Source organism: Monodon monoceros, unplaced genomic scaffold, assembly GCF_005190385.1.
Source record: "Monodon monoceros isolate NGI ecotype Baffin Bay Population unplaced genomic scaffold, NGI_Narwhal_1 Super_Scaffold_21, whole genome shotgun sequence".
In the NCBI taxonomy this organism is placed as follows: Eukaryota; Metazoa; Chordata; class Mammalia; order Artiodactyla; family Monodontidae; genus Monodon; species Monodon monoceros.
Genome location: NW_021703778.1, coordinates 59,040,996 through 59,068,638, shown reverse-complemented (window position 1 = coordinate 59,068,638; position 27,643 = coordinate 59,040,996). Strand labels below are relative to the sequence as shown.

The 27,643-nt window shown below is 37.8% G+C and overlaps 1 protein-coding gene across 3 annotated transcripts in view; it reads left to right on the top strand.

Annotated features, from left to right (window-relative positions):
• Positions 1-27,643, top strand: part of DNAAF4 (dynein axonemal assembly factor 4) — a 76,572-nt gene that overhangs the window by 17,450 nt on the left and 31,479 nt on the right. For all 3 annotated transcript variants that reach the window (XM_029237195.1, XM_029237194.1, XM_029237196.1), the window contains exon 4: positions 21,686-21,917. In XM_029237195.1, the coding sequence (XP_029093028.1) occupies positions 21,686-21,917 (232 nt within the window). The remainder of the gene's footprint in view (positions 1-21,685; positions 21,918-27,643) is intronic.

The following is a 27,643-nucleotide window of genomic DNA, read 5'->3' as shown; positions in this document are numbered from 1 at the left end:
TCGATTTCCCCTTTTATGGCTGTTATCATTTGCCTTACGTTTTGAGGTGCTCCTATGTTGGGTGCATAAATATTTCCAATTGTTATATCTTCTTCTTGGATTGATCACTTGATCATTATGTAGTGTCCTTCTTTGTTTCTTGTGATACGCTTTATTTTAAAGTCTGTTTTGTCTGATATGAGAATTGCTACTCCAGCTTTCTTTTGATTTCCATTTGCATGGAATATCTTTTTCCATTCCCTCACTTTCAGTCTGTATGTGTCCCTAGGTCTGAAGTGGGTCTCTTGTAGATAGCATATGTACGGGTCTTGTTTTTGTATCCATTCAGCCAGTCTATGTCTTTTGGTTGGAGCATTTAATCCATTTACATTTAAGGTAATTATCGATATATATGTTCCTGTTACCGGTTTCTTAATTGTTTTGGGTTTGTTATTGTAGGTATTTTCCTTCTCTTGTGTTTCCTGCCTAAAGGTTCCTTTAGCATTTTTTTAAAGCTGGTTTGGTGGTGCTGAATTCTCTTAGCTTTTGCTTGTCAGTAAAGGTTTTAATTTCTCCGTTGATTCTGAATGAGATCCTTGCTGGGTAGAGTAATCTTGGTTTCAGGTTTTTCCCTTTCATCACTTTAAATATGTTCTGTCACTCCCTTCCGGCTTGCAGAGTTTCTGCTGAAAGATCAGCTGTTAACCTTATGGGGATTCCCTTGTATGTTACTTGTTGCTTTTCCCTTGCTGCTTTTAGTATTTTTTCTTTGTATTTAATTTTTGATAGTTTGATTAATATGTCTTGGTTTGTTTCTCTTTGGATTTATCCTGTAATGGACTCTCCGTGCTTCCTGGACTTGATTATTTCCTTTCCCATATTAGGGAAGTTTTCCATTATAATCTCTTCAGATATTTTCTCAGAGCCTTTCTTTTTCTCTTCTTCTTCTGGGACCCGTATAATTCGAATATTGGTGTGTTTAATATTGTCCCAGAGGTCTCTGAGAATGTCCTCAATTCTTTTCATTCTTTTTTCTTTATTCTGCTCTGCAGCAGTTATTTCCACTATTTTATCTTCCATGTCACTTATTCGTTCTTCTGCCTCAGTTATTCTGCTATTGATCCCTTCTAGAGAATTTTTAATTTCATTTATTTTGTTGTTCATCATTGTTTGTTTGCTCTTTAGTTCTTCTGGCTCCTTGTTAAATGTTTCTTGTATTTTCTCCATTCTATTTCCAAGATTTTGGATCATCTTTACTTTCATTACTCTGAATTCTTTTTCAGGTAGACTGCCTGTTTCCTCTTCATTTGTTTGGACTGGTGGGTTTTTGTTTTCCTCCTTCATCTGCTGTATATTTATCTGTCTTCTCATTTTGCTTAATGTACTGTGTTTGGGGGTCTCCTTTTCGCAGGCTGCATGTTCGTAGTTCCTGTTGTTTTTGGTGTCTGCCCCCAGTGGATAAGGTTGGTTCAGTGGGTTGTGTAGGCTTCCTCGTGTAGGGGACTGTTGCCTGTGTTCTGGTGGATGTAGCTGGATCGTGTCTTTCTGGTGGGCAGGACCGTGTCTGGTGGGCAGGACCGCGTCTGGTGGTGCTTTGGAGTGTCTGTAAACTTACTATGATCTTAGGCAGCCTCTCTGCTAATGGGTGGGGTTGTGTTCCTGTCTTGCTAGTTGTTTGGCATGGGGTGTCCAGCACTGGAGCTTGCTTGCTTGGCGTTGAGACGGAGATCTTTGAGAGAGCTCTCACCGATTGATATTACCCGGGGTCGGGAGGTCTCTGGTGGTCCAGTGTCCTGAACGCGGCTCTCCCACCTCAGAGACTCAGGCCTGACACCCGGCTGGAGCACCAAGTTCCTGTCAGCCACAGAGCTGAGAAGAAAAGGGAGAAAATAAAAGAAAGAAACAAAAAATAAGGTTATTAAAATAAAGAATAAAAAAATTATTAAAATACAAAAATTTAAAAAGTAATTAAAAAAGTGAGCAACCAAACCAGTAAACAAATCCAGCAATGATAACAAGCCCTAAAAAACTATACTAAGATAAACATAACAGTCAGAAACTAGTCAGTTGCATACAGCAAACCCCAAGTCTACAGTTGCTCCCGAAGTCCACAGCCTTAATTTTGGAATGATTTGTTGTCTATTCAGGTATTCCACTGATGCAGGGTACATCAAGTTGATTGTGGAGATTTAATCCGCTGCTCCTGAGGCTGAACGGAGAAATTTTCCTTTCTTTTTTTTGTTCACACAGCTCCTGGTGTTGAGCTTTAGATTTTGCCCTGCCTCTGCATGTAGGTCACCCTCTGGCATCTGTTCTTTGCCTAAACAGGAGGGGGTTAAAGGGGCACCTGATTAGGGGGTCTGGCTCACTCAGGCCAGGGGGAGGGAGGGGTATGGAATGCGGGGCAAGCCTGCAGTGGCAGAGGCCGGCGTGACGTTGCAGCAGCCTGAGGTGCGCCGTGTGTTCTCCCGGGGAAGTTGTCCCTGGATCACGGGACCCTGACAGTGGTGGGCTGCACAGCCTCCTGGGAGCGGAAGTGTGGATAGTGACCTGTGCTTGCACACAGGCTTCTTGGTGGCTGCAGAGCAGCCTTAGTGTTTCATGCCTGTCTCTGGGGTCCACGCTGATAGCCGCAGCTTGCGCCCATCTCTGAAGCTCATTTAGACGGTGTTCTGAATCTCCTCTCCTCATGCACCCCGATATAACGGTCTCTTGACTCTTAGGCAGTTCCAGACTTTTCCCCAGACTCCCTCCCGGCTAGCTGTGGTGCACTAGCCCTCTTCAGGCTGTTTTCACTCAGCCAACCCCAGTCATCTCCCTGGGGTCTGACCTGTGAAGCCCAAGCCTCAGCTCCCACCCCCCACCCCCACCCTGGCAGGTGAGCAGACAACGTTCTCAGGCTGGTGAGTGCTGTTTGGCCTGATCCTCTGTGCGGGAATCTCTCCGCTTTGCCCTCCGCACCCCTGTTGCTGTGCTCTCCTCCGTGGCTCCGAAGCTTACCCCCTCTGCCACTCACAGTCTCTGCCCGTGAAGGGGCTTCTAGTGTGTGGAAACCTTTCCTTCACAGCTCCCTCCCACTGGTGCAGGTCCCATCCCTATTCTTTAGTCTCTGTTTATTCTTTTTTCTTTTGCCCTACCCAGGTACGTGGGGAGTTTCTTGCGTTTGGGGAAGTCTGAGGTCTTTTGCCAGCGTTCAGTAGGTGTTCTGTAGGAGTTGTTCTACATGTAGATGTATTTGTGGGGAGGAAGGTGATCTCCATGTCTTATTCCTCTGCCATCTTGAAGGTCCTCCCCTGTGGACAATTTTTATCATAAACGGATGTTGAATTTTGTTGAAAGCTGTCTGTGCATCTGTTGAGATGATCTTATAATTTTTATTATTCAATTTGTTAATATGGTGTGTCACATTGATTGATTTGTGGATATCCTTGCATCCCTGGGATGAATCCCACTTGATCATGGTGTTTGATCCCTTTAATGTATTGTTGGATTCAGCTAGCTAATATTTTGTTGAGGATTTTTCCATTTGTGTTCATCAGTGATACTGGCCTGTAATTTTCTTTTTTTGTGGTGTCTTTGGTTTTGGTATCAGGGTGATGCTGGCCTCATATAATGACTTCAGATGCATTCCTCCCTCTTCAGTTTTTTGGAGTAGTTTGAGAAGGACAGATGTTAACTTTTCTTTAAATGTTTGGTAAAATTCACCTGTGATACTGTCTGGTCCTGTACTTTTGTTTATTGGGAGTTTTTAAAATTAATAATTAATTTCAATATGAACCGAATTGGTCTGTTCATATTTGTATTCCTTCTTGATTCAGTCTTGGGAGATCTTACGTTTCTAAGAATTTATCCATTTCCTTTAGGTTGCTCATTTTATTGACGCATAACTGTAGTAGTCTCTTATGATACTTTGTATTTCTGTGGTGTCAGTTTTAACTTATCCGTTTTCATTTGTAAGTTTATTTATTTGGACTCTCTTTTCTTGATCTGTCTGGCTAAATGTTTATCAATTTTATCTTTTGAAAGATTCAGCTCTTAGTGTCATGGATCTTTTCTGTTGTTTTTTAGTCTCTTTCATTTATTTCTGCTCTGATCTTTATTATTTCTTTCTTTCTACTTTGGATTTTATTTGTTCTTCTTTTTCTAGTTCTTCAGTTGTAAGATTAGGTTGTTTACTTCAGATTTTTATTGTTTTATGACATAGGCTTGTATCGCTGTAAACTTCCCTGTTTGAACTGCTTTTGCTGCATGCCATAGATTTCGGATCATTGTGTTTCTGTTTTCATTTGTCTCCAGGTATTTTTTCATTTCTGCTTTGATTTCTTCAGTGACCCATTGTTTGTTCAGTAGCATATTGTTAGCCTCCATATGTTTGTGTTTCTTGCAGTTTATTTTTTATAGTTGACTGCTAGCTTCATAGTGTTGTGGTCAGAAAACATGATTGATATGATTTCAGTCTTCTTAAATTTATTCAGACCTGTTTTGTAGCCTAGCATATGATCTTTCCTGGAAAATGTTCCATGTGTACTTGAAATGTTTATTCTGCTGTTTTTAGATGAAATGTTCTATGTATAAATATATATCTATTAAGTCCATCTGATCTAATGTGTTATTTAAGGCCAGTGTTTCCTTATTGATTTTTTTTTTTGTCTGAATGATCTATTGATTTAAATGGGGTGTTGAAATATGCTACTTTTACTGTGTTAATGTCAGTTTTTCCCTTTATGTTTGTTCATATTTGCTTTATGTATTTAAGTGCTCCTATGTTGAATGAGCATATATTTACAATGGTTATATCTTCTTGTTGGATTGTTTCCTTTATCATTATGTAAAGTTCTTCTTCATCTCTTGTTACAGTCTTTGTTTTAAAGTCTATTTTGTCTAAATATTGGTACCCCAGCTTTCTTTCCATTTCTATTTGCATGAAATACCCTTTTCCATCCCCTCACTTTCAGTCTGTTTTTAGATATGAAGTGAATTTCTTGTTGGCACCGTATAGATGGGTCTTGCTTTTGTACATATTCAGCCACTCTGTGTCCTTTGATTGGTGCATTTAGTTCATATACATCTAAAGTTATTACTGATAGGTATGTACTTATTGCCATTTTATTAATAATTTTGGGGCTGTTTTTGTAGTTCTTTTTTAAAATTTATGTATTTATTTTTGGCTGCGTTAGGTGTTCATTGCTGTGTGTGGACTTTCTCTAGTTTCAGCGAGTGAAGACTACTCTTCATTGCGGTGCACGGACTTCTCATTGTGGTGGCTTCTCTTGTTGTGGAGCATGGGCTCTAGGCGCACGGGCTTCAGTAGTTGTGGCAGGTGGGCTCAGTAATTGTGGCTCGCAGGCTCTAGAGCTCAGGCTCAGTAGTTGTGGCACATGGGCTTAGTTGCTCTGCAGCATGTGGGATCTTCCCGGACCAGGAGTCAAACACATGTCCCCTGCATTGGCAGGCGGATTCTTAACCACTGTGCCTCCAGGGAAGTCCCTGTAGTTATTTTTTGTTCCTTTCTTATTCATTTGCTCTCTTCCCTTGTGATTTGATTTCTTTCTTTAGTGTTATGTTTGGATTCCTTTCCCTTTTCTGTGTTTCTATTATAGATTTTTGGTTTGTGGTTATGATGAGGTTATATATAGTAACCTGTATATGTATGTGATTGTTTTTAGCTCTCCCTCCCCCCACATTTAATGCTTTTGACATTATCTTTTACATCTTTTTGTTCTGTGTATCCTGTAACTATCTATTGTGGATATAGATGATTTTACTACTTTTGTCTTTTAACCTTCCTACCAGCTTTATAAGTGGTTGATCTACTACCTTTACTGTATATTTGCCTTTACCAGGGAGGTTTTTTTTCTTTCATAAATTTCATATTTCTAGTTCTGGTCTTTTCTTTTTTGCTTAGAGAAGTCCCTTTAACATTTCTCGTAAAGCCAGATTAGTGGTGCTGAACTCTTTGCTTTTGCTTGTGTGTAAAACTCTGTATCTCTGTTTCAAATCTGAATGATAGCCTTACCGTGTATTCTTGGTTGAAGGTTTTTCCCTTTCATCACTTTAAATATATCGTGCCACTCCCTTCTGGCCTGCAAAGTTTCTACTGAAAAGTCATCTAACAGTCTTTTGGGAGCTCCCTTGTATGTAACTAGTTGCTTTTCCCTTGATGCTTTTAAGATTCTCTCTGTCTTTAATTTTTGCCATTTAATTACAGTGTGGCTTGGCGTGGACCTCGTCAGATTGATGTTATTTAGGACTCTGTGCTCCATAGACCTGGATGTCTGTTTCCTTTTCCAGGATAGGGAAATTTTCAGCTATTATCACTGCAAATAAGTACTCTGCCCCCTTCTCTCTCTCTTCTCCATCTGGGACCTCTATAAGGCGATTGTTTGTATGCTTGTTGTTCTAGAGGTGTTTAAGACTGTCCTCATTTTATTTTTAATTCTTTTTTCTGATCAGCTTCAGTGATTTCTACTACTTTGTCTTCCAGTTCGATGATCCATTCCTCTGTATCATATAATCTACTGTTGATTCCTTCTAGTGTATTTTTTATTTCAGCTATTGTACACATCAGCTCTGTTTGGTTCTTCTTTATATTTTCTAGCTCTTTGTTAAACTTCTCACTATGGTCATTCATTCTTCTCCTAAGTTCATTGAGCATCTTTATGATCATTACCTTAAATCCTGTATTGGGTAGATTGTTTGTCTTCACTTTGTATAGTTCTACTTCTGGAGTTTTATCTTGTTCCTTTGTTTGGAACATGTCCTTTGTTGCCACATTTTGCCTAATTCTTTGTGTTTACAGTAGGTTCCCTACACACAAACAAGTTCCATTCCAAGAGTGTGTTCATAAGTCCAATTTTTTCGTAAGACCAACAAAGTTAGCCTAGGTACCCAGCTAACGTAATCAGCTATATAGTACTGTACTGTAATAGGTTTATAATACTTTTCACACAAGTAATACATAAAAAACAAACACGAAGAAATAAGGAAAATATTTTTAATCTTACAGTACAGTACCTTGAAAAGTACAGTAGTCCAGTACAACAGCTGGCATACAGGGGCTGGCATCAAGTGAAGAGGCAAGAAGAGTTACTGACTGGAGGAGGGAGAGGAGATGGGAGATGATGGAGCTAAAGGATCGTCAGCAATAGGAGACAGAGGGCAAGCTGCAATTTCACTCATGCCTGACATTGATGGCACAGGTTCTGGTTCTTTGCTGGATTCAATTCTATCTACCCTCTTGAAAAAACGATCCAGTGATGTCTGGGTAGTAGCTCTTTTTTTTCTCATCATAGATGACATGGTGGCACTGGATTGCATTCTGAACGGCTGCTGCAACCTTTGTGTACTGTTCTACATTTGGGTCCTGTGCCTCAAAAACTAACGGTGCCACCTCAAATAAAGAAAATCCCCTTGCCATTTCTTTCATCGTGAATCTCTTCAGTTCTTCAGTTACTTCTTCTTCCTCTTGTCTCTCTTTGTACTTTCTCTGGGCCACTGCTTTTTTGTCATCACCGCTGCTTTTATGCTTGCTTTTGGACATCCTGGGCTTGAAATAAAGATACTGTACAGTAAAGTAAACAAAAACACAACCACTGTAGCAGATGCATGCACGTGACAATGTACGCCCGGCATGTGAACTAACTCACGTGATTGGACATGCGAATGCACGTTCACATCTTTGAAAGTTCTCAACTTGAAGGTTCGTATGTAGGGGACTTATTAAGCAGGTCATTTATATTTCCCAATCATGAAGAAGTGGGCTTGTGTAAAAGATGTCCTGGGACTTCCCTGGTGGTCCAGTGGTTAAGACTCTGTGCTCCCAATGCACAGGGCCTGGGTTTGATCCCTGATCAGGTAACTAAATCCCACATGCTGCAAGTAAAGATCCTGCACGCTGCAACAAATATCCGACACACGGTAATGAAGATTCCCACCTGTCGCAACTAAGACCTGATGCAGCCAAATTAATTAATTAATTAATATTAAAGATAAAATAAAAGACATCCTGTGGGGCTCAGCAACATACTCCCCTTGTGTCACCATAGCTATGATCTAGGGGTGCCCCCTATGTGACTTCTGTTGTGGCAGGGCCAATTACTGTGGGCATGCTGGTGGAGAGCGCTGGCCCCTGTGCCTGTTGGCTGCTAGGCCCTTCCTCAAGAGGCGGCAATCAGCTGATTATGGGCAGAGCTGGGTCTTGGCATGGTTGGATGCATGGCTTGGGCTGTCCCGGGATTTGTGCCAACCTGAGTGGGGCCAGGTCCCAGCAAGGCTGTCTGTGGACAGGGCGTCCTGGAGCAGCTGGCTGCAGAGCCTGGGTGTCTCAGGATTGGTGCTGCCTGCTGGAAGGTGGGGGTGAATCCTGGGGGATCCTGGGTCTTGTGTCAGCCCACTGGTGGGTGGGGCCAGATCCTAAGGTGGCTGGCTGGGAGGCTATGGAGCCAAGGCTGGTGCCCGCCCACTAGTGGGGAAAGCTAGGTCTCCTGTGCAGTTGGCTGCTTGACCTTAGGTGTCCTGGTACTGGTACTGATAGACTGGTAGACAGGTAAGCCTCCTGCAATAACAAACTAGAGGGAGGACTCCAAAATGTTACCAGCACCAGTGTTCTCATGGTAGAACAAGCTCCCCAGAGTGGCTGCTACCCATGTCTTTATCTTCAGGAGGAGTCCAAGGTGCTTCCTGGCTCTCTGGAAGGCTTTCCAATATCAGCAAGTGGGTCTGACCTAGGTTCTTCTCACATTATTGCCTCTGCTAGGTCTTGGAGTGTGTGAAATTTTGCATACCCCCTTTAAGAGTAGAGTCTGTTTCCTACAGCTCTCCAGCTCTCCTGCACAAAATCCCCACTGGCCTTCAAAGCATCATGTTCTGGGGGCTTGTCTTTGTGGTGCAGGACCCTTGGGCTAGGGAACCCGATGTGGATTCGGACCCTTCTCTCCTTGGGAAGAACATTTGCAACTGTGTTTATCCTCGTGTTTGTGGGTTGCCTGCTGGAGGTATGGGTCTTGACCATAGGTCTCTACTCCTTCTACCTGTCTCATGGTTCCTTCTATATATTTTTAGTTGTAGAAAATCTTTTCTGTTAGTCTTTAGGTCCTTTCTCATCAATTGCTCTGTAAATAGTTGTAATTTTGGTATGTTTATTGAAGGAGGTGAACTCAGGGTCTTCTTCAAACTGCTGCCATGGTAACTTTATTTTTAAGCTATTTTTTTCCAGTTTTTGAGGTATAATTGACAAATAAAATTGTAGTATATTTAAAGTGTACAATGTGAAGATTTCATACACGTTTATATAGTGGAAGGAATCCCATAGTCAAGTTCATTAACACATCTGTCACTTAACATAGCTACCCTTTTTTATCTTTTTTTTTTAATGTGAATCTTTAAGATCTACCCTCTTAACAACTTTCAATTATGTAGTACAGTTTATCAACTATAGTTACCATGCTATACATTAGATCCTCAGCACTTGTTCATCTTATAGCTGAAAGTTTGTACCCTTTTACCAATATGTTCCCATTTGCCCCGCTCCCCCAGCCCCTGGCACCGCCATTCAACTTTCTGTGATTCTGACTTTTTCTTTTAAGATTCCACATATGTATGATTCAGGATTTCCTTCTTTTTTAAGGCTGAATAATATTCCATTGTGTGTGTTTGTGTACATATATATACACACACACACATACACATAAAAAAAATAAAGTGTACAATTCTTTGGCTTTTAGTTTATTCACAGGTTATACAACCATCATGACTATCTAATTCTGGAATATTTTCATCACCTCCAAAAGGTACCCCATACCCATTAGCAGTCACTCCCCACTCTTCCCTCCCCTTAGTCCCTTAAAATCCCTAATCTACTTACTGTCTTTATGAATTTGCCTATTCTGGACATTTCACATACAATATACGGCCTTTGGTGTCTGCTGTCTTTCACTTAGTATAATGTTTGTAGGATTTATCCATGTTGTAACATATCTGAGACCTTCATTCGTTTTTATGGCTGAGCAATATTCTATTGCATGCGTATACCACAATTTGTTTATCCATTCATCATTTGGTGGAAATTTAGGTTCTTTTCATCTTTTGGCTATTGTGAATAGTGCTACTGTTAACATTCACTTGCAAGTATTTGTTTGAGTACCTGTTTTCAATTCTTTTGTGAATAAACCTAGGAATAGAATTGCTGGGTCATTTGTAATTGTATGTTTAATTTTTTGAGGAACCACCAAATAATTTTTCATAATGGGTGCACCTTTTACATTCCTTCCAGCAATATATGATGATGCCAATTTCTTAAATCCTTGTCAACACTTGTTATTTTCCATTTTGTTGATTATAGTCATCCTGTTGGGTGTGAATTGGTTTCTCAATGTGGTTTTGATTTGCATTTCCCTGACACTAGTGATGTTGAGCATCTTTTCATGTGTGTCTTGGCCATTTGTTTATCTTATTTGGAGAAATGTCTATTCAAGTCCTTTGCCCATTTTTAAATTGGGATATTTGTCTTTTTGTTGTTGAGTTGTAAGAGTTCTTTATATATTCCAGATACTAGACCCTTATTAGGTAAATGACTTTCAAATATTTTCTCCTACTTTGTAGATTATATTTTCACTTTGATAGTGTCCATTGGTACACAAAAGTTTTAAATTTGTACAGAGTCCAATTTGTTTATTTTTTTCTTTTGTTGCTCATGCTTTTGGTGTCAGTCATATCTAAAAATCTGTTGACAAATCCAAGGTCATGAAGATTTACCCCATGTGTTCTTCTAAGAGTTTTATGGTTTTACTTATATTTAGGTTGTTGATCCATTTTTAGCTAACTTTTGTATATGATGTGCAGTATGGGTCCTGCCTCATTCTTTGGCATGTGGATATTCATTTGTTCCAGCACCATTTATTAAAAACCTTATCAAAAATCAGTCAGCTCGGGCTTCCCTGGTGGCGCAGTGGTTGAGAGTCCGTCTGCCGATGCAGGGGGCGCGGGTTCATGCCCCGGTCCAGGAGGATCCCACATGCCACAGAGCGGCTGGGCCCGTGAGCCATGGCCGCTGAGCCTGCGTGTCCGGAGCCTGTGCTCTGCAACGGGAGAGGCCACAACAGTGAGAGGCCCACATGCCACCACAAAAAAAAAAAAAAAATGAGTCAGCTCATAGATGTATGAGTTTATTTCTGGACTGTCAATTTTATTGCATTGGTCTATATGTCTGTCCTTATGTCAGTACCACACTTTCTTGATTACTGTAGCTTTGTAATGTTTTTTTTTTTTTCGGTACGCGGGCCTCTCACTGTTGTGGCCTCTCCCATTGCGGAGCACAGGCTCCGGATGCGCAGGCTCAGCGGCCATGGCTCACGGGCCCAGCCGCTCCGCGGCATGTGGAATCTTCCTGGACCAGGGCACAAACCCACGTCCCCTGCATTGGCAGGTGGACTCTCAACCACTGCGCCACCAGGGAAGCCCCTGTAATGTATTTTGAAATTAGGAAGTATGATCCTTCCAACTTTGTTTTTTTCAAGATTATTTTGGTTATTCTGGGTCCCTTGTAGTTACATTTGAATTTAAAGATTGGCTTTTCCATTTCAGTTAATATGGTAGTATATCCATGTGTATTCTGACAATTTGAAAAAGATCATTACATAAAATCTTATTTTTATAATTAAAAAAGTATAGAAAGTGAATGGGGGTTAAGATCACTAGTATTTTTTTCTTCTTTTTTTTGAATTTTTTGTTTTCCCAATAATAAACATATGTTTTCCCCAATAACAAAACATTTATTTTTGTAAAAGGAACAGTGCTTATCTTCCTATGATTATTTTTAGACTTTTAATTTCTTTTTGTTCTAACAGGAATTACTAAAATTCTATGTACATCTACCAAATTTCCAAACATATGAGAAATTAACTTTAGCCATTAGCATGGTGTCATGAGAAAAGGCAGTATCTTTTACACTTTCTTATATTTACACTTTGTCAAGTCTACTGACCTATTTACGTTTTGTGTAAATATATCCCAAATTCACAGCATCTGTGCAGAAATAAACTTTCAACAATCATATATATCCACTTTTTTGTTGACTATAAGCTTTTTCATCTTTTCCAGAGGTGTGGTTAAAATCTTTTTTTTTATTTCCTATGTCCCTGGCCTCACAGAGCTCAGAGAAAGTCTATGGGCAGTTTCTCAGAGCTCTTACAGCTTGAGTGCAAGACAGTCAGTCTTCTTCCACTACTTTCCCTAGGTCCCTGAATCTAGACCCTAATCACCTTCTTGGGAAGTCACTGAAGGTTTATAAGTAGATAATTTTAGGGCAATATATATATTTTAAATTCTCTGTATATGGAATTAAGTGGCCCACACTTTATGGAGTTAAGCTTGAGTACCAGTTGAGTTGTTCAAGTGGCTAGTATATGTATTATGGAAATAGTGTTATGGAAAAGAGATGGATAGTATAGGGTCACACATTTATAATACTGATTAGATTTTTGTTAGCCTTGGAAAGAACAGAGTGTGGGAGAAGAAATACTTTTGTTTCAGAGAGAAGTTGAGAGATTTAAGTTCTTGATGGTTTCTTGGTCTTTTGAGATGGAAGCAAGGTCTTTTGAGATGGAAGTAGCTGAGTTCAATTGGACACCTCCAAAAAGGAAATTGTTTGCAAAAGTCTGTTATCAGAGGTGAATAAGATTACTATTGAACAGCAAGGATAAGGTGAAGAGTAGGGTACAAGAGTATGATATTAATTCATTTCCATTAGTCAAAATCTGGTTTAAAAAACTAACAGTTTTTCTTCTGTTCCTCAGTTCTGTCAGATTTGTTCCTTGAATTTGAAGGCTAGTTTAATAGAAGCATTTTAACATATATGACATTAAATATGTCAGTACTATGTCTCTGTGTAGTAAACCCAGGTACTGACTTAAGAAAGATTTCTTCATCAATAAGCCAAAGCTGAATCTTTGAAAGATACCAACAAATCATGACAGGATTGTGAAATCATATAGTGTAAGACCAAAGAATTTTCTATCAAGTAATAACTTTTGTTCAAGGACAGATAGAGCTAACTACTATAGTAAGAGTTTGCTCTTATCCTTGTCTACACCTGGAGTTTCCAAGACACTTACAAATTCTTATGCTTTATATGAAAGTCCATATTTCAATTTAGTTAGGTTATTCTGCCTTTCAGTTTACTTATGTCCAAATTTGCTGGAGAGTTTAACAAGTTCCTCTCAGTTATTCATAAGTTTGATTTTTTACTTTGTGAATTAATTAGCCATTGGCTCTCCTTATAACTCTCAACGATATCTTTGGGCCATCTTTCACCTATTTGAAAATCTGCCAGAGGGAAAAGAAAATGTCCTAGTCTGCTTGGGCTGACATAACAAACAAGCAAACAACACAGACTGTGAGGCTTAAGTAACAGAAATTTATTTTCTCACAGTTCTGGAAGCTGGGAAGTCCAGTATCTAGGTTCAAGCCAATTCATTTTCTGGTGAGGCCTCTCTTTCTGGCTTGCAGCTGGCTGCGTCCTTGCTGTGTCTTCACATCGTGGACAGAGAGAGAGAGAAAGCACTCTGGTGTCACTTCTTAAAAGGACAATAATCCTATTGTATCAGGGCCCCACCCTTATGACCTCATTTGACATTAATTACCTCCATGTAAGCCTTATCTCCAAATATTGTCACATTGAGTGTTAGGGCTTCAACATTACAAATTTTGGCAGACATGATTCAGTTCATAGGGAGAAGAGAAGGGAACTGAAATGAAAATCAATTTTGTTACATTTTAGCTTTGAACACATACCTACATTATTTTAACTGGATTATCATTTCCAGAGACTATAAACAAACAACTAAATAATTAAATTTCAGAAGTTAACAGCTTTCCAAGAGAAATTTTAACACTGTATTTGTTAAACTTCGGTCTGAATTAATACTTGAATTTTCTTAGCTTAAGGGAGCTCATTGTTAGAATGATATATTGCTCCATGTGGAAGATGTTGACTGAAAAGATAAAACATAGCTCTCGATTTTTAGGCTGTGTGTTATTCAGGGACCTCACTGAGGACTGTAGCCCTGGAAACAGCCTCTCAGATAGCTCTGAGGAACTGTCCCAGAGAGGTAAAAAATGAGCCAGGATATATAGGGGGTTTTGCTGAAAAAATGAACAAACAAAAAACATGTAGTTGAACATCAAGAGATTACTGCTAGGCACAAGAAAGAGACATCTCAAGTTAATGATTTTAGTGCTTTTCTATGTATGGGAAGATGCTAGAGTCTGGGCTCATTGAAATTATTCCTTTGAAATGCTTAACTGTCTAGGGCCAGTATCCTGTTTTTCTCCATCCTAATTTCCCCTCAGGGTGCACCATTGGGGCATCTACAGTGGCTGATGGCTTGATGGTGGACAACATTGTTTACCAGAATGACAGGCAACATTCTTTGTTTACAGAGATAAAACTTTTTTTTTTTGGCCGCTCTGCACAGCATGTGGGATCCTAGTTCCCCGCCCAGGGATCGGACCTGCACCCCCTGCATTAGAAGCCTGGAGTCTTAACCACTGGACTGCCAAGGAAGTCCCCACAGAGATAAAACTTTAAGATATTCTTAGGGGGCATTTTGCATGTTGTCTTCTTTTCCCATTAGAGCCCTTCACATATTAAACAGTTATTTAAAATTCCATGCCTAACAATTCTTACATCTGTGTTGTGTCTGAGTCTGGTTCTGATGATTGCTTTGTCTCTTTACAATGTGTTTTATCTTGCCTTTGGCATGCCTTGCAATTTTTTGTTGAACACTAGGCATATTGTATCAGGTAATAGAAACTAAGGTTAATATGCCTTTTAGTGAGTAGATTTATTTACTCTGACTGGGTTTTGGGTTGTGTTTAATGTTAGCAATGTTAGCTGTACATAACAGGTACCAGAGGCTTCAGATTCCTCTAGTGTTTTTTTGTTTTTTGGGGTTTTTTTTTTTCCCCTTCTCTTTTGAAGTTGGGATTTTTGGCTTCTCTGTCTACTCATCCTCAGAGAGAGCCTTTGTCATAAGCTCTTTCTTCTGTAATCCACTGTCATTATCCTGGAACCCTGTTGGTGTGGTAATAAATTGTAAGGGAGTGGAAACAATCTATAATCTTGCCATTAAATCTCAGTCTTTTCATGGGCCTGTATTTTGGGCCTGTGATCTTCACAAGTGTTCCTCCAGTGATACAGCTTTTCTCCCTTGGCTCTTATTCCCTTCTGCAGCTGCAGTGTTCCCTGTGTATTTTCCTGAAACCCTGACAGTTCCCCAGCGGGAAGGGAATTCCTTTAGCTCTGACAAGGTCCTTTCTCCTGGAGAGTAGATCTTTGTTATGGAGAATACTCTGGGTATTTCTGTATTTCACAATGATTATTTTTCCCCCCTTCCTGCCAGAGTTCTTATTCATGGTGACCTAGTGGGGTTTCTGATGGTAAAGCTCACAAAAATACGGGGTTACCCTCCAAGATTGTGGCTCCCGAGAGTTTCTCACTGTCATGCTGGGCCACACTCAGACTCCAACATTTTGTCAAAATTACCGTTTAAGTGTTCCTACCAGTTTGCAGCTCTAGTTGCTTCTGCAGTAGGCAAGCAGATCTTTTTGTCTTTCTGGATACACTTATCTCTGTGTTTCAGGGTAGCAGTTTGCCCTGTGACTCACTTCTCTGATGGGTCCAAGAAAACTTGGTTTTCAGTGTGTCTATCTTTTTTTTTTATAAGGATAGGAATGACAACTTCTTAACATGTCAGAGCTGAAACTAGAGCTCCCTTGTTGACCTTTTAGCTACTTACATGTGTATGTGTATGTATGTGTGTGTATATATATAATTTAATATAAATAAACGTAATTTTTATAATATGTATATATTTTTTAGGTTGTGAAAGTTTTTAATTGTTGCCACATGCACCTTTAACTTATCACAGTCTATAATCTACTTTAGGTTAACACTGACTCAATTCCAGTAAAATATAGCAACTTTGCTTTTTACAATTCCATTTTTCTCTCCTTATTTTTGGGCTATTGCCATTCATGAATAGGCATATGTACATGGATATTATAAACTAAACAATATGTGTTGGGACTTCCCTGGTAGTGCAGTGGTTAAGAATCGCCTGCCAATGCAGGGGACATGGGTTTGATCCCTAGTCCAGCAAGATCCCACATGCCACGGAGCAACTAAGCTCGTGCACCACAACTACTGAGCCTGCACTCCAGAGCCCATGAGCCACAACTACTGAGCCTGCGTGCTGCAACTACCAAAGCCCATGTGCCTAGAGCCCATGCTCCACAACAAGAGAAGCCACCACAATGAGAAGCCCGCGCACTGCCCCCACTTGCTGCAACTGGAGAAAGCCCGTGTGCAGCAACGAAGACCCAACACGGCTAAAAATAAATAAATAAATTTATTTTTTTAAAAAAAGTATTGCTTTTATCAAAACCTCAAGTTTTTAAATAAAGAGAAGAAAAGCAATAAAATATTTATTGTCTTTTTAAATTTATTTTTAATTGGATAAAACATAACATAAAATTTACCATTTTAACCATTTAGAAGTGTATAGCTCAGTGGTATTAAGTACATTCACATTACTGTGCAACCATCATCACCATCCATTTCCAGAACTTTTTCATCTTCTCAGACTGAAACTCTGTATCCGTTAAATAATAATGTCCCATTCCACATTTCCCTAAGCACCTAGCAACCAGCATTTTACTGTTTCTATGAATTTGACTCCTCTAGGTATCTCATGTAAGTGGAATCATACCATATTTGTCCATTTGTGCCTGGCTTATTTCACTTAGCATAATGTCTTCAAGGTTCATCCAGTTTTTAGTATGTGTCAGAATTTTCTTCCTTTTTAAGGCTGAATAATGTTCTATTATTATGTATATACCACATTTTGTTTATCCATTTGTACTTTTTTTTTAAAGATTTTTTGATATGGACCATTTTTTTTTAAGTCTTTATTGAATTTGTTACAATATTGCTTCTGTTTTATGTTTTGGTTTTTTGGCTCCAAGGCATGTGAGATCTTAGCTCTCCGACCAGGGATCGAACCCACACGCCCTGCATTGGAAGGCGAAGTCTTAACCACTGGACCCCCAGGGAAGTCCCTGTGTTGTCTTTTATACTTACCTATATATTTACCATTTCCCATATTCTTCATTCCCACTTACAGATCAGAGTTAGTGTTTAGTGCCATTTCCTTTCTGCCTGAAGATTTTCTTTGGTATATCTTGTTGGACAGGTCTGTGGGCAATAGTTTGTCTCAGTTTTCATTTATCTTGGAATGTGCTTATTTCATCTTCATTTATGAAGAATGTTTTTGCTGGATCTAGAACTGGTAGTTTTAGTTTCTTTCTGTCAGTGCTTTGAACGTGTCATTTCAGTGCCTTCTGTCCTGTGTTGTTTCTAATGATGAATCAGCCTTTAATTGTATTATTGTTTCCCTGTCCATGATGAGTCCCTTTTTTCTTGCTGCTTTCAAGATTTCCCTGTTTTTGTTTGGCTTTTGTATATACTTAGCAGTTTGACTAAGTTGTATCTAGGTGTATCTCTTTGTATTTATTTTACTTTGGTTTGAAATTCTCTGAGGTATGTAATGTTTTCATCAAATTTGAGAAGTCTTTAGTAATTATTTCTTGATATATTTTTGGTTGAAAACTAGACATTTTAGTTAGTAGATTATAGTAATTCTGAGTTCTGTTTTAATTAATTGTTTATTTTTTAGTAACTTGCCTGGACTTTAACTGTGGGATCAGTGTAGACTCCCTTGTGGTATACAACTGCTGATGTCTCTGCTGAGTTTTTTAATTCTTGTTTTTTGGTCTGGCTTCCTTAAGGGTCTTCCCTGTGTCTGCGTAACTCACTTGTTAGCTAATGATTTGGGCAGAGGTAGTAAATACCTTCAGCCTGAAAGGCTTCCACCCCGTTGCTGATTGGTCTGTGTGTGGGTTTGGAAGTACATTCACAGTTAGAGCAAGTTCTCAAGTATCCCTTGGCTTTGTTTTATGCCAGGCTTCCTTAGGTCTCCCCCAGAAATGCATAGCTTGCTGTTTAACCAGGGGTGTATGGTGAGCTTATTACAGACCTTCTATGGCTCTCTAATTTACATGATCTTTCTCTTAATTTTCTGACTACTCAGGCACTTACCCTGACTAGGACCTCAATCTCAGACCTCAACTGTAAATTTTCCCTCTTCATTCCCACCAAGTTTACCACTTTTCTCCACCAAAGCCACAGATTTTCACTGCCCCACCCTGAAATGAGTCCACCGTTTTTGCTAACAAAGCTGCTGTGTTCTTTTTCCTAGTTTCATGTTGGTAAAAATGTCAGTCTTGTCATCCTGGCTGGAGGTGGGTGGTTGGGAGTAACCTTAAGCAGGTCAGAGCCTCCCACTGTTCTTACCTATAACTTTAGCAGTTCTTCTAGAATAAACACTTATCAATTTGCAGGCTGCCTTTGGTTGATTCCCACTGCCCTGAATTGGTTGTTTTTGATAAATTTGTCTAGATTTATACTTGATCTTTATGGATGAGAATTGCCAACCTCTTCACAGCTCCATAAAACCTGCACATTTTCTTCTGTGGATGAATTTCACAGTTACTTATCAAGCTCCCTAAGAGTTCTTCTGGTATTTTGATTAGATTTACACTGACTTATAAATTAATTTGCAGAATATCAAAATATTGAGTTTTAAAATATTGAGATTTTCTTCCAGGAATGTGGCATTTATCTCCATTTATTCAGACTTACATTTTATATCCCTCAGCAAAATTATTTAGCTTACATATAGGGCTGGCTCATATTTTGTGAAGCTTACTTGTAGCATTTTAAAAGCTTTTCTGGCAGTTACTAATGAAATGACTTTTTCCATTGTATTTTCTAATTGTTTATTGCCAGATTGTAGGAAAGTTAGTTTTAAGAGTTTGTATAAGTTGACCTTGTATGTGATTGCCTCGCTGAACTCTCCTTTTCATTCTAATAGTTTGTCAGTTTATTATTTGTGTTCTTTTAGATAGTCTACCATATTATTTGCAAATAATGATGGTTCTATCTTTGCATAATCTATATTTGTATTTCTTATTTAAAGTTTTTTCATTTTACAAATTTATTTCTTTAAAAAATTCTGTTGCGTAGGTTATGCCCGCTAGGAAAATAGTAAAGCAGTAGGCATATTGGCCTTAGGGACTTTACTAGAAATATTTTTAATGCTTCACCATGAAGCATAATATTGTGTAGATCCTTTTATTGATCTAAAAATTTTTTTCTTAGTATCAAGGGTATTTTGACATGTAGTGAGATCATATTATTTTTCTCTTTTGATTTCCTAATATCATAGATAAGAAATACATCATTGATCAAGATGTATTATAATTTTAATATTTTCCTTGATTGAGTTTTCTAGTATTTTATTTATTATTTTTACACGTAATAAATGAGATTGGCTGAAAAAGAACAATGCATGATAAACCAGAGATTCATTCCAAATTAAAATAATTATAGATTTCCCTTTCTTCAGGAATTTCATTTAGGAGCTGCTCATTATTCTCCCGTTACTTATATTTGCTGTCTGTATTAAACTAATATCCCATACTATATGGCGTCCTTTTTTGAGCAGTACAAAGCACTTAAAATCCAGTTCCTTCAGTGTGGTAATTGTTTTTCTAGCTTTCTGAGTTACTACACATTCCTCCTTTAAGTGGTATATTCCCCTTATTATGTTTTTTAAAAAATCAGACCTTCAAGGATTGTTTAACATTTGTCTGCCTGTTTCTCTTTGCTGTACGTAGTCTGCCTTTATCATAATCATAAGGTATTACCTTCTTCATGTTTTTCTGTTCATTCTAGTTCCTTCTGTCACCTGCTCTTTGAAGCCTTTTTTAATCCTTCTTCTTCCTCATTAATCCCTGAGGACTACTTTTGTGTTTCTAATATAGCCTATTAGAAATTGCATATACATATATCTTTATATGCACACATGCGTGCGTGCGTGCCCACACACGTATTTCCCTTAACTACATCTTGGCATAATAGAAGAACTTTCTTGTTACTTTTGGTTATAAGAACAGTCTTGTTTTTGGTAAGTAAGACTCAGTCTTACGCATTTTTAAAAACTTTTCAAAATTCATTCTGCATAACAGGGATCATGAGGGGTGAAGGTGTTCTGACTCTTCACATACTTTTTCCTCCTTCCATGTGTTGGGGAACAGAGGAAGGAGGGAAAAAAGGCAAACATGTTACTAAACTGGGGGAAGTTGTCATCTTCTTCTTTTAGGTTGTGGCTGCCTCTAGCTAACACTGACTGTTCATCATGGCCTATTATCAGGCATTTAAATGCTGGTTCATTGCCGCGTGCAGATTCTTTCTGGCCCAACCTGTTGGCAGCTCAATGCGGCTCTCTGAATTTAGGACATATAGTAATTAGCATCTTTTGTGCTTAGTTTAGGCCTTAGGTGCAATTCTGGGATTATAAGAAACTCCTGTTAGTAATTTGTGAAATTTATTTTAAAATAAATGTTTTATGGTATAATAGGAAAATAAACAGTCTCCAGAAGAGGGTATTAACTCATGCAAATATTACAGAGAACCTCTTCAGTGCACGGTTTTCATACCTATAATGTTAATTCTATATCCTAAAATAATTCAGCCTCTAGGAAACTTTTTCCCAGCATGTCATTCTAGAGCTGTGTCAGATGTCCTATTTAAAAATAAATTAATTTAAATTTACATTAATGAAACGTAAATAAAATTACCAATTCAGTTCTTCAGTCACACTAGCCCCATTTTAAGTGCTTCATTAGCCATGTGTGACTAGTGGCTAATGTATTGGATAGTACAGAACATTACTACCATTCAAAAAAGTTCTCTTAGACACTGCTTCTCTAGAGGATAGAGGTGAGAAACTTTTGTTGCCATAGGAAGGTTAGGTACATGGAGTCGACCATATATACTAACCAGTTACTCTGTTTCACAGGGACTTTTTTTTCTTGCCCATATGAGGGAAGTTTGTGAAAGGGAGAAAAATTGGCACACGACTGAGCAATGTATTGCTTTCAGATTCATCTGATATTTAGCTTTTCGTGTGGAAATGTCAAATAACTGCTATTGCAAATATAGTTGACAGCAGGATTCAAAGTTCAAACATTTCCACCCACCAGAGACGAACTCCCTAGTTCCTCCTTCCTATTCCCTTCTTATATTCCCTCATTCCTCAGGTGAAGGTCGGCACAACTTCAGTCCTAAGACAAGGTAAGACTGGCATTGGTAGAAAGGCGAATATTTGCATATGTGTATTTGTGTGTGTGTAAAGATTTGGGGACAAGTGACTTAACTTTCAGAGTAATAAATTCTTCCTCTTTTTTTTTTTTATTAACCAAGCCCTTAGATATCATCTAATTGAATGCCTGTCCACATTTTACATGCAAGTAAACTGAGGCTAGAGAAAGTGACTGCCCAAGAACATATCAATAGTTAATGGTAAATCTGGAACTAAGACCTTTGTTCAGTGACACCATATCATTGAGCATTATGCTAAATCATTTACCGTTCCCATTTTAATTCTTTATTCACTGTTAACTATTGCTGCAGATTTAATGACAAGTGTTTAAAGATAAAAATAACTAATGATTATAATGAATTTCTTATTTTTAAAATATTGCTTTTTGTATGTTTTAAAGGATTTGGTAATTTTAATTTTTTCAGATTGAAGAAGAAGAGAGGAAAAGAATAGAAGATATGAAAGAAAATGAACGGATAAAAGCAACTAAAGAATTGGAAACCTGGAAAGAACATCAAAGAAAAGCTGAAGAACATAAAATAGTTCAGAGAGAAGAAAAATTATATCAACAAGAAAAGCAAATTGAAGAAGAGAGAAAAAAATTAAAACATAAAGGTCTTACTAGGAATTCAGTATCTAGAAATCTTGCCACAAAAGGTACAATGATTACTTAATATTTTCTGGGAAAGTGAGTCCTGTTAGTGAAGTATATATGTCAGAGTGTGTGTGTGTGTGTGTGTGTGTGTGTGTGTGCGTGTGTGTGTGTGTGTGTGTGTGTGTGTGTGTATGTGAATGAATCTATCCACAGTATTAGGTCATTATTTTGGTATATGAATTACTACAATACAAAGACTAAGGTGAAAGACTTATTCCTTCTTCTAGGAAGTAGTGAAGTTTTCATAATAAAATGAGCAAAGATTCGGTATTGCTTTTACTCATGTGCTTCCTTTAGAAATTTATGCAGGTGTTGTTAAATATGTGTTTAACTCAGGTGCAGTAAGACTTGGAGTGAATTAGCAGTACCAGGAGCATTCATTTATTTCTTTAGAGATAAGAAAGTAGGAATTTCATTAAAAGACCTTTTCGTCACATAACTCAGGAAAATGAGTACTGTTAAGCAAACTTCACTGTAAGCAGACAAGAACTCTTCTGGCCTTTGATTCTGGTGTATTCAAAAATAGGTGAGAGGGCAGTTTTCTTTATTGAAAGCTAAGAGTTTGTTTTTTTCTGATTTTAGAATATTAAACTTCGTTTGGGGTTTATTTATGTTAGTAAATGGAACGTTTTGTAGTTAAATCACTTACATAATAGTGACAATTAACATTTCTTGGGTGATTACTATATTCCAGGTAATTTTATTGATTGTATCACTCAATTCTCACAACAGCACTTTGGGGTAAGTGCTGTTATTCTTATTTTAAAGGAAATAGGTGTTTTGAAAGGATAAACAACTACCCAGTAAGCAAACCTATAGGATTTGAACCCAGATCTGATTCTGAAACCTACGTTCTTTTCAAAGGCTACATGTCGTTACTACTTTAACAGTGAGTTTTAGCATGTTAAAAAGTCATTTAGAGTAAATATTAAGCAGCAGCTTTATTAGATTTATATATTTTTGTGGTTTAATATTGACATGCAAGTTAACTACTACACTATCTCCTTCTTTAATGCCATTTCAACAAAATATTGATACAACTGGAGTATTTGAAAGCATTTCCTTCCTAATTTCAATTACTTCTAAACAAATAGGATGTTTTAAAACACTGGTGGAACCCAAACAAACTTTTGTATATAAGAGATATCCTGAAGATGTTTTAAAAAAATTCATCCAAGGATACAAGGGAAATTAAACATGGTGGAGGAAAAAAATGTATAAATCAGCTTTTTTTGGATTTTTTACTCTAGAAGTCCTTTTTTTCCTTATTTCAGTAGTATCATTATGGATGACTGGTAGCATCCTTTAGTAGGCTTTGGTTACTTTCTTCCATCTCGTCCATGCATTTAACAAATATTCATTTACTCAGTGTCTCCTCTGTACTAGGAGTTATAGAATATACAAATATGACTTAACGTGTGGCCAGTGCCTAAGGAACATAAAATGTTGTAGATACAAATAACTTCAGTTAGCTGGGATTTGTGAGTAACGGCTTTAAAAAATTGACAAATGTCTCATTGGCCAGGAAAGTTAGACCTCTTAAAGAGGAAAACTTGGCTGCTCCTAAAAAGTCTAATGCTACTGTTTTAATGCCACCTTTAACTAAAAATGCTCATTTGATAACATTTTTAACTATAGAAAGAATATTGTATTATTTGCCCCAGAAACGTTCTTGAGACAAGCTACTTTTATAGTATACAGAATACAAATGGTGTGGCGGGTGCTGTAGATTGCCTACTCAATATATACTCTCCTTTTCCTTTTTTACCAATAGAATCATGATTTGGGGGTAGGGGACAGAAGAAATGTGTCCAGCTTAAAAACTTACCTCTTGGAAGTTTGAGTATTGATTGGATATTTGAAGAAATTAAGGAATAATTACATTTTTTTTCTTTAGATGTGATATGGTGTTTTCTTTAGATGTGATAATTTATAAAGTCCTCATCTTGTAGAGATGCCTACTGAAATATTTATAGGTAAATATAATGTCTGAGATTTGCTTCAAAATAATATGGTATGTGAAAGTGGATAGAGGTAAAGATGAAATGGTGTTGGCCATGAGTTGATCATTGAAGTCACGTCATGAATGCATGATTGTGATTATTCTATCCTGTCTACTTTTGTACATATTTGAAATTTTTTATTATAAAATGAAAAAATAAGGAACAAAGCACAGTGATTCATTTTTACAAACAAAGTAATTTTAAATTAGTTAAAAAAAAAGGGAAAACAAAATTTACTTCCCCAGACTCTCTTGTAACTGTATGTAGCCAAGTGGCACAGTTCTGGCTCTTGAAATGCAAGAAGAAATCTAGTAAGGATTTATAGGAAAGTATTACTTTTCTGAGATAAATGTCCCCAGTTCCTTTCTGCTTGCTCCCCCTTTCCTTTTTCTACCTAAGATGAAGATCTTTGCCAAGAAGTGCATTAACACTTCTTGAGATCATGAAGAGGCATGCCATACATTAAGAATGATAGAACAGGGAAGAAGAAAGAGCCTGGGACATTAATGACATTGGAAAGCTGATAAATCGTGCTGAACTATCTTCAAGCTTGTTAAGTGAGAAAAATAAACCCATGTTTGGTTAAACCACTGTAGTCATGTTTTTTTTTCACACAACCTAGAGAATTTTTGACTTCTGGAAATGGGTAATGGAAGGGAAGGTTGATTTAGCATTTGAAAATCATTCAGTATAATTATACTAACAGAACAAAGGACAAATGTGATTATTTCAATATTGCAAAGAGGCATTTGACAAAATCCAACACCCATTTATAATAAAAAATTGGACTAGAAAGAAACTTTCTCAATCTGATAGCCTTCTACACAAAAATCTATAGCAAACATCATATTTCCTGATGAATTAATGTGTACTTTGTCCCTTAGGTTGAAGAGCAAGGCAAGCATGTCTGTTTTCACTACCTCATTCAACATTATACTGGAGGTCCTAACTGCTGCATTAAGACAAGAAGAAGAAATAAAAGCCATGAGGATTAGACAGGAAGAAGTAAAACTGTCTATTTGTAGATGACATGATTGTCTATGTAGAAATCCCTAAGGAATCTACAGATAACTGCTAGACCTAATAAGTGAATTTAGCAACATCTCAAGATATAAGATAGCAAAAATCACTTATGATTTTATTTATCAACAGCAAATAATTGGAAAATTAAACTTTAAACAATGTATAATAACACTAAGACACAAAATGTTTAGGAATAAATTTAATAAAAGAAGTGTAAGATCTCATCACTGAAAACTATAAAAAATTACTGAGAGATATTTTTAAAGGCCTAAACAAATGGAGAGATATAGCATGTTCATGAATAGGAAAGCTCAATATTATTAAGATGTCACTTCTCCTTAAATTGATGTATAGATTTAATGCAATTCCAACAGAAATACCAGTAAGCTTTTTATAGAAATCGACAAGCTGATTCTAAAATTTATAGTAGAATGCAAATGACCTAGACTAGCTAAAGAAATTTTAATAAGAACAAAGATGTTAGACTTATACTACCTTTATACTACCTGATTTGAGGACTTAACATCAAGCTACAGTAATCAAGATAGTGTGGAACTGGTGAAAGGATGAACAGAAAGGTCAAAAGAATGGAGTACAGTGAGCAGAAATAGATCCTTACCTGTGTGGTTCGATGCTTTTCATCAAAAGCAGAACAGTTCAATGGGGAAAGGAAAGTCTGGAACAATTGGGTGTCTATGGAAACAAATGATCATTGATTCTTACCTCACCGTGTACGTAATATATACACAGAAGACAAACTACCCAATAAACAATTAGACAAAAGATTTGAATGAACTTTTCACAAAAGAAGGCATATGAATGGTCAATATGCACATGAAATGATGTTCAACATCATTAGTAAATAAATGCAAATTAAAACCACAGTGAAATATAGTACACATCCACTAAGATAGCTAATATTAAATATTAGAGAGTCCATCAGTACAAAGTGTTATTGAGGATGTGCTACAATTGGACCTTGTACAATGATGGTCAAAATACAAAATGGTACAGCCACTTTGGAAGAGTGTCAACTGTCATATAACCTGTCATATAACTCAACCATTTTAGCCCTAGGTATTTACACAAGAGAAATGTGTCCACCTAAAAACTTGTATTCAAATGTTTACTGCAGCTTTATTTACAATAGTGAACAACTGGAAACAATGTCCATCAACAGGTGAATGGATAAATTATGAAATACATTCATAAAATGGAATATTACTCTTCAATAAAAAGGAGACAACTGGGACTTTCCTGGTGGCCCAGTGGTTAAGAATCCGCCTGCCAATGCAGGGGACACGGGTTCGATCCCTGGCCTGGGAAGATCCCACATGCTGCAGAGCAACTCAGCCTGTGCACCACAACTACTGAGCCTGCGCACCTAGAGCCTGTGCTCTGCAACAAAAGCCACTGCAATGAGAAGCCCACGCACCACAATGAAGAGTAGTCCCCACTCGCCACAACTAGAGAAAGCCCGTGCACAGCAATGAAGACCCAATGCAGTCAAAAATAAACAAATTTATTTTTTAAAAAAGAGACAAACTGATACATATATGAATGAGTCACAAAATTATTCTGAAAAAAGCAAGACACCAGTCCATAGTGTGTGAAATTCTAGAAAATACTAACTAATTTATAATGACTGAGAGCACATCAGTGGTTGCCTGGGGCCAGGAGTGAAGGGAAAGGATGAACTTCACAGGGTTATAGGGGACTCTTAGAGGTGATAGAAATATTCTGTGTTGATTGTGATTTCAGGAGCATGTACATCTGTCAGAACTCATTTAATATACTTTAAAATGAGTATAGTTATTGTACATGAATTATTTCTCAATAAAATTGAAAAAATAATGTTTATTGATTTTAGGCAGGAAAGCATCAAAGTGCGCATGATTTCCTCAAGTTCTTACTATTCCACAGAGTTATGCTTAGGGCCAGGCATAGTGAGGCCATTCCCCCAAAAGGCTCCAATTGAGGGTCCCTGCTCTTGTACTGTTGTCTATATTTATAAGGTACGAGGAAAGGGGAATCAATGAGCATTAATTAGTTACATGACTATGGGGGCGCTCTTGTCTTGTTAGAAACAGCTTTGTTCAAGAGGGGAAGCCAGAACTTCCCTGGTGGTCCAGTGGTTAAGACTTCGCCTTCCAATGCAGGGCATGCAGGTTCGCTCCTTGGTCGGGGAGCTAAGATCCCACATGCCTCGAGGCCAAAAAATCAAAACACAAAACAGAAGCAATGTTGTAACAAACTCAATAAAGACTTTAAAAATGTTCCACATAAAAATAAAAAAATCCAAAAGGGGAAGCCTCTTGAGGTCAGTTACCGGTATCTGTTGAACTAGTTTTGATTTGCTGAGCTATCTATTTGCTAAGCTACTAAAAGCATTGTAGTGGGAGAGATGAGGCTTCAGGGCAGGTGGATTTGTCCCTTTTCAACTTGGTAGAACTAGGTACATCTAAAGGTAGGGGCAAACGTAGGTCTGGAAAAAAATAGGATTGGTTGAAAGTGCATAGGACTTTGATTACCAGCTCTCCTCCTGTACTACAGCAGATAACTGGAGGTTTACTTTCTGCACAGTTGAGGACTGAGATTCTGCTCTGAAAATACAGAGATTGAGTGAAAGTCTGCATTGTAAAAATCGAAATACTGATTCAAGAGATCCCCTCTAGCTCTATTCTCTTCCCCATATGCATGCA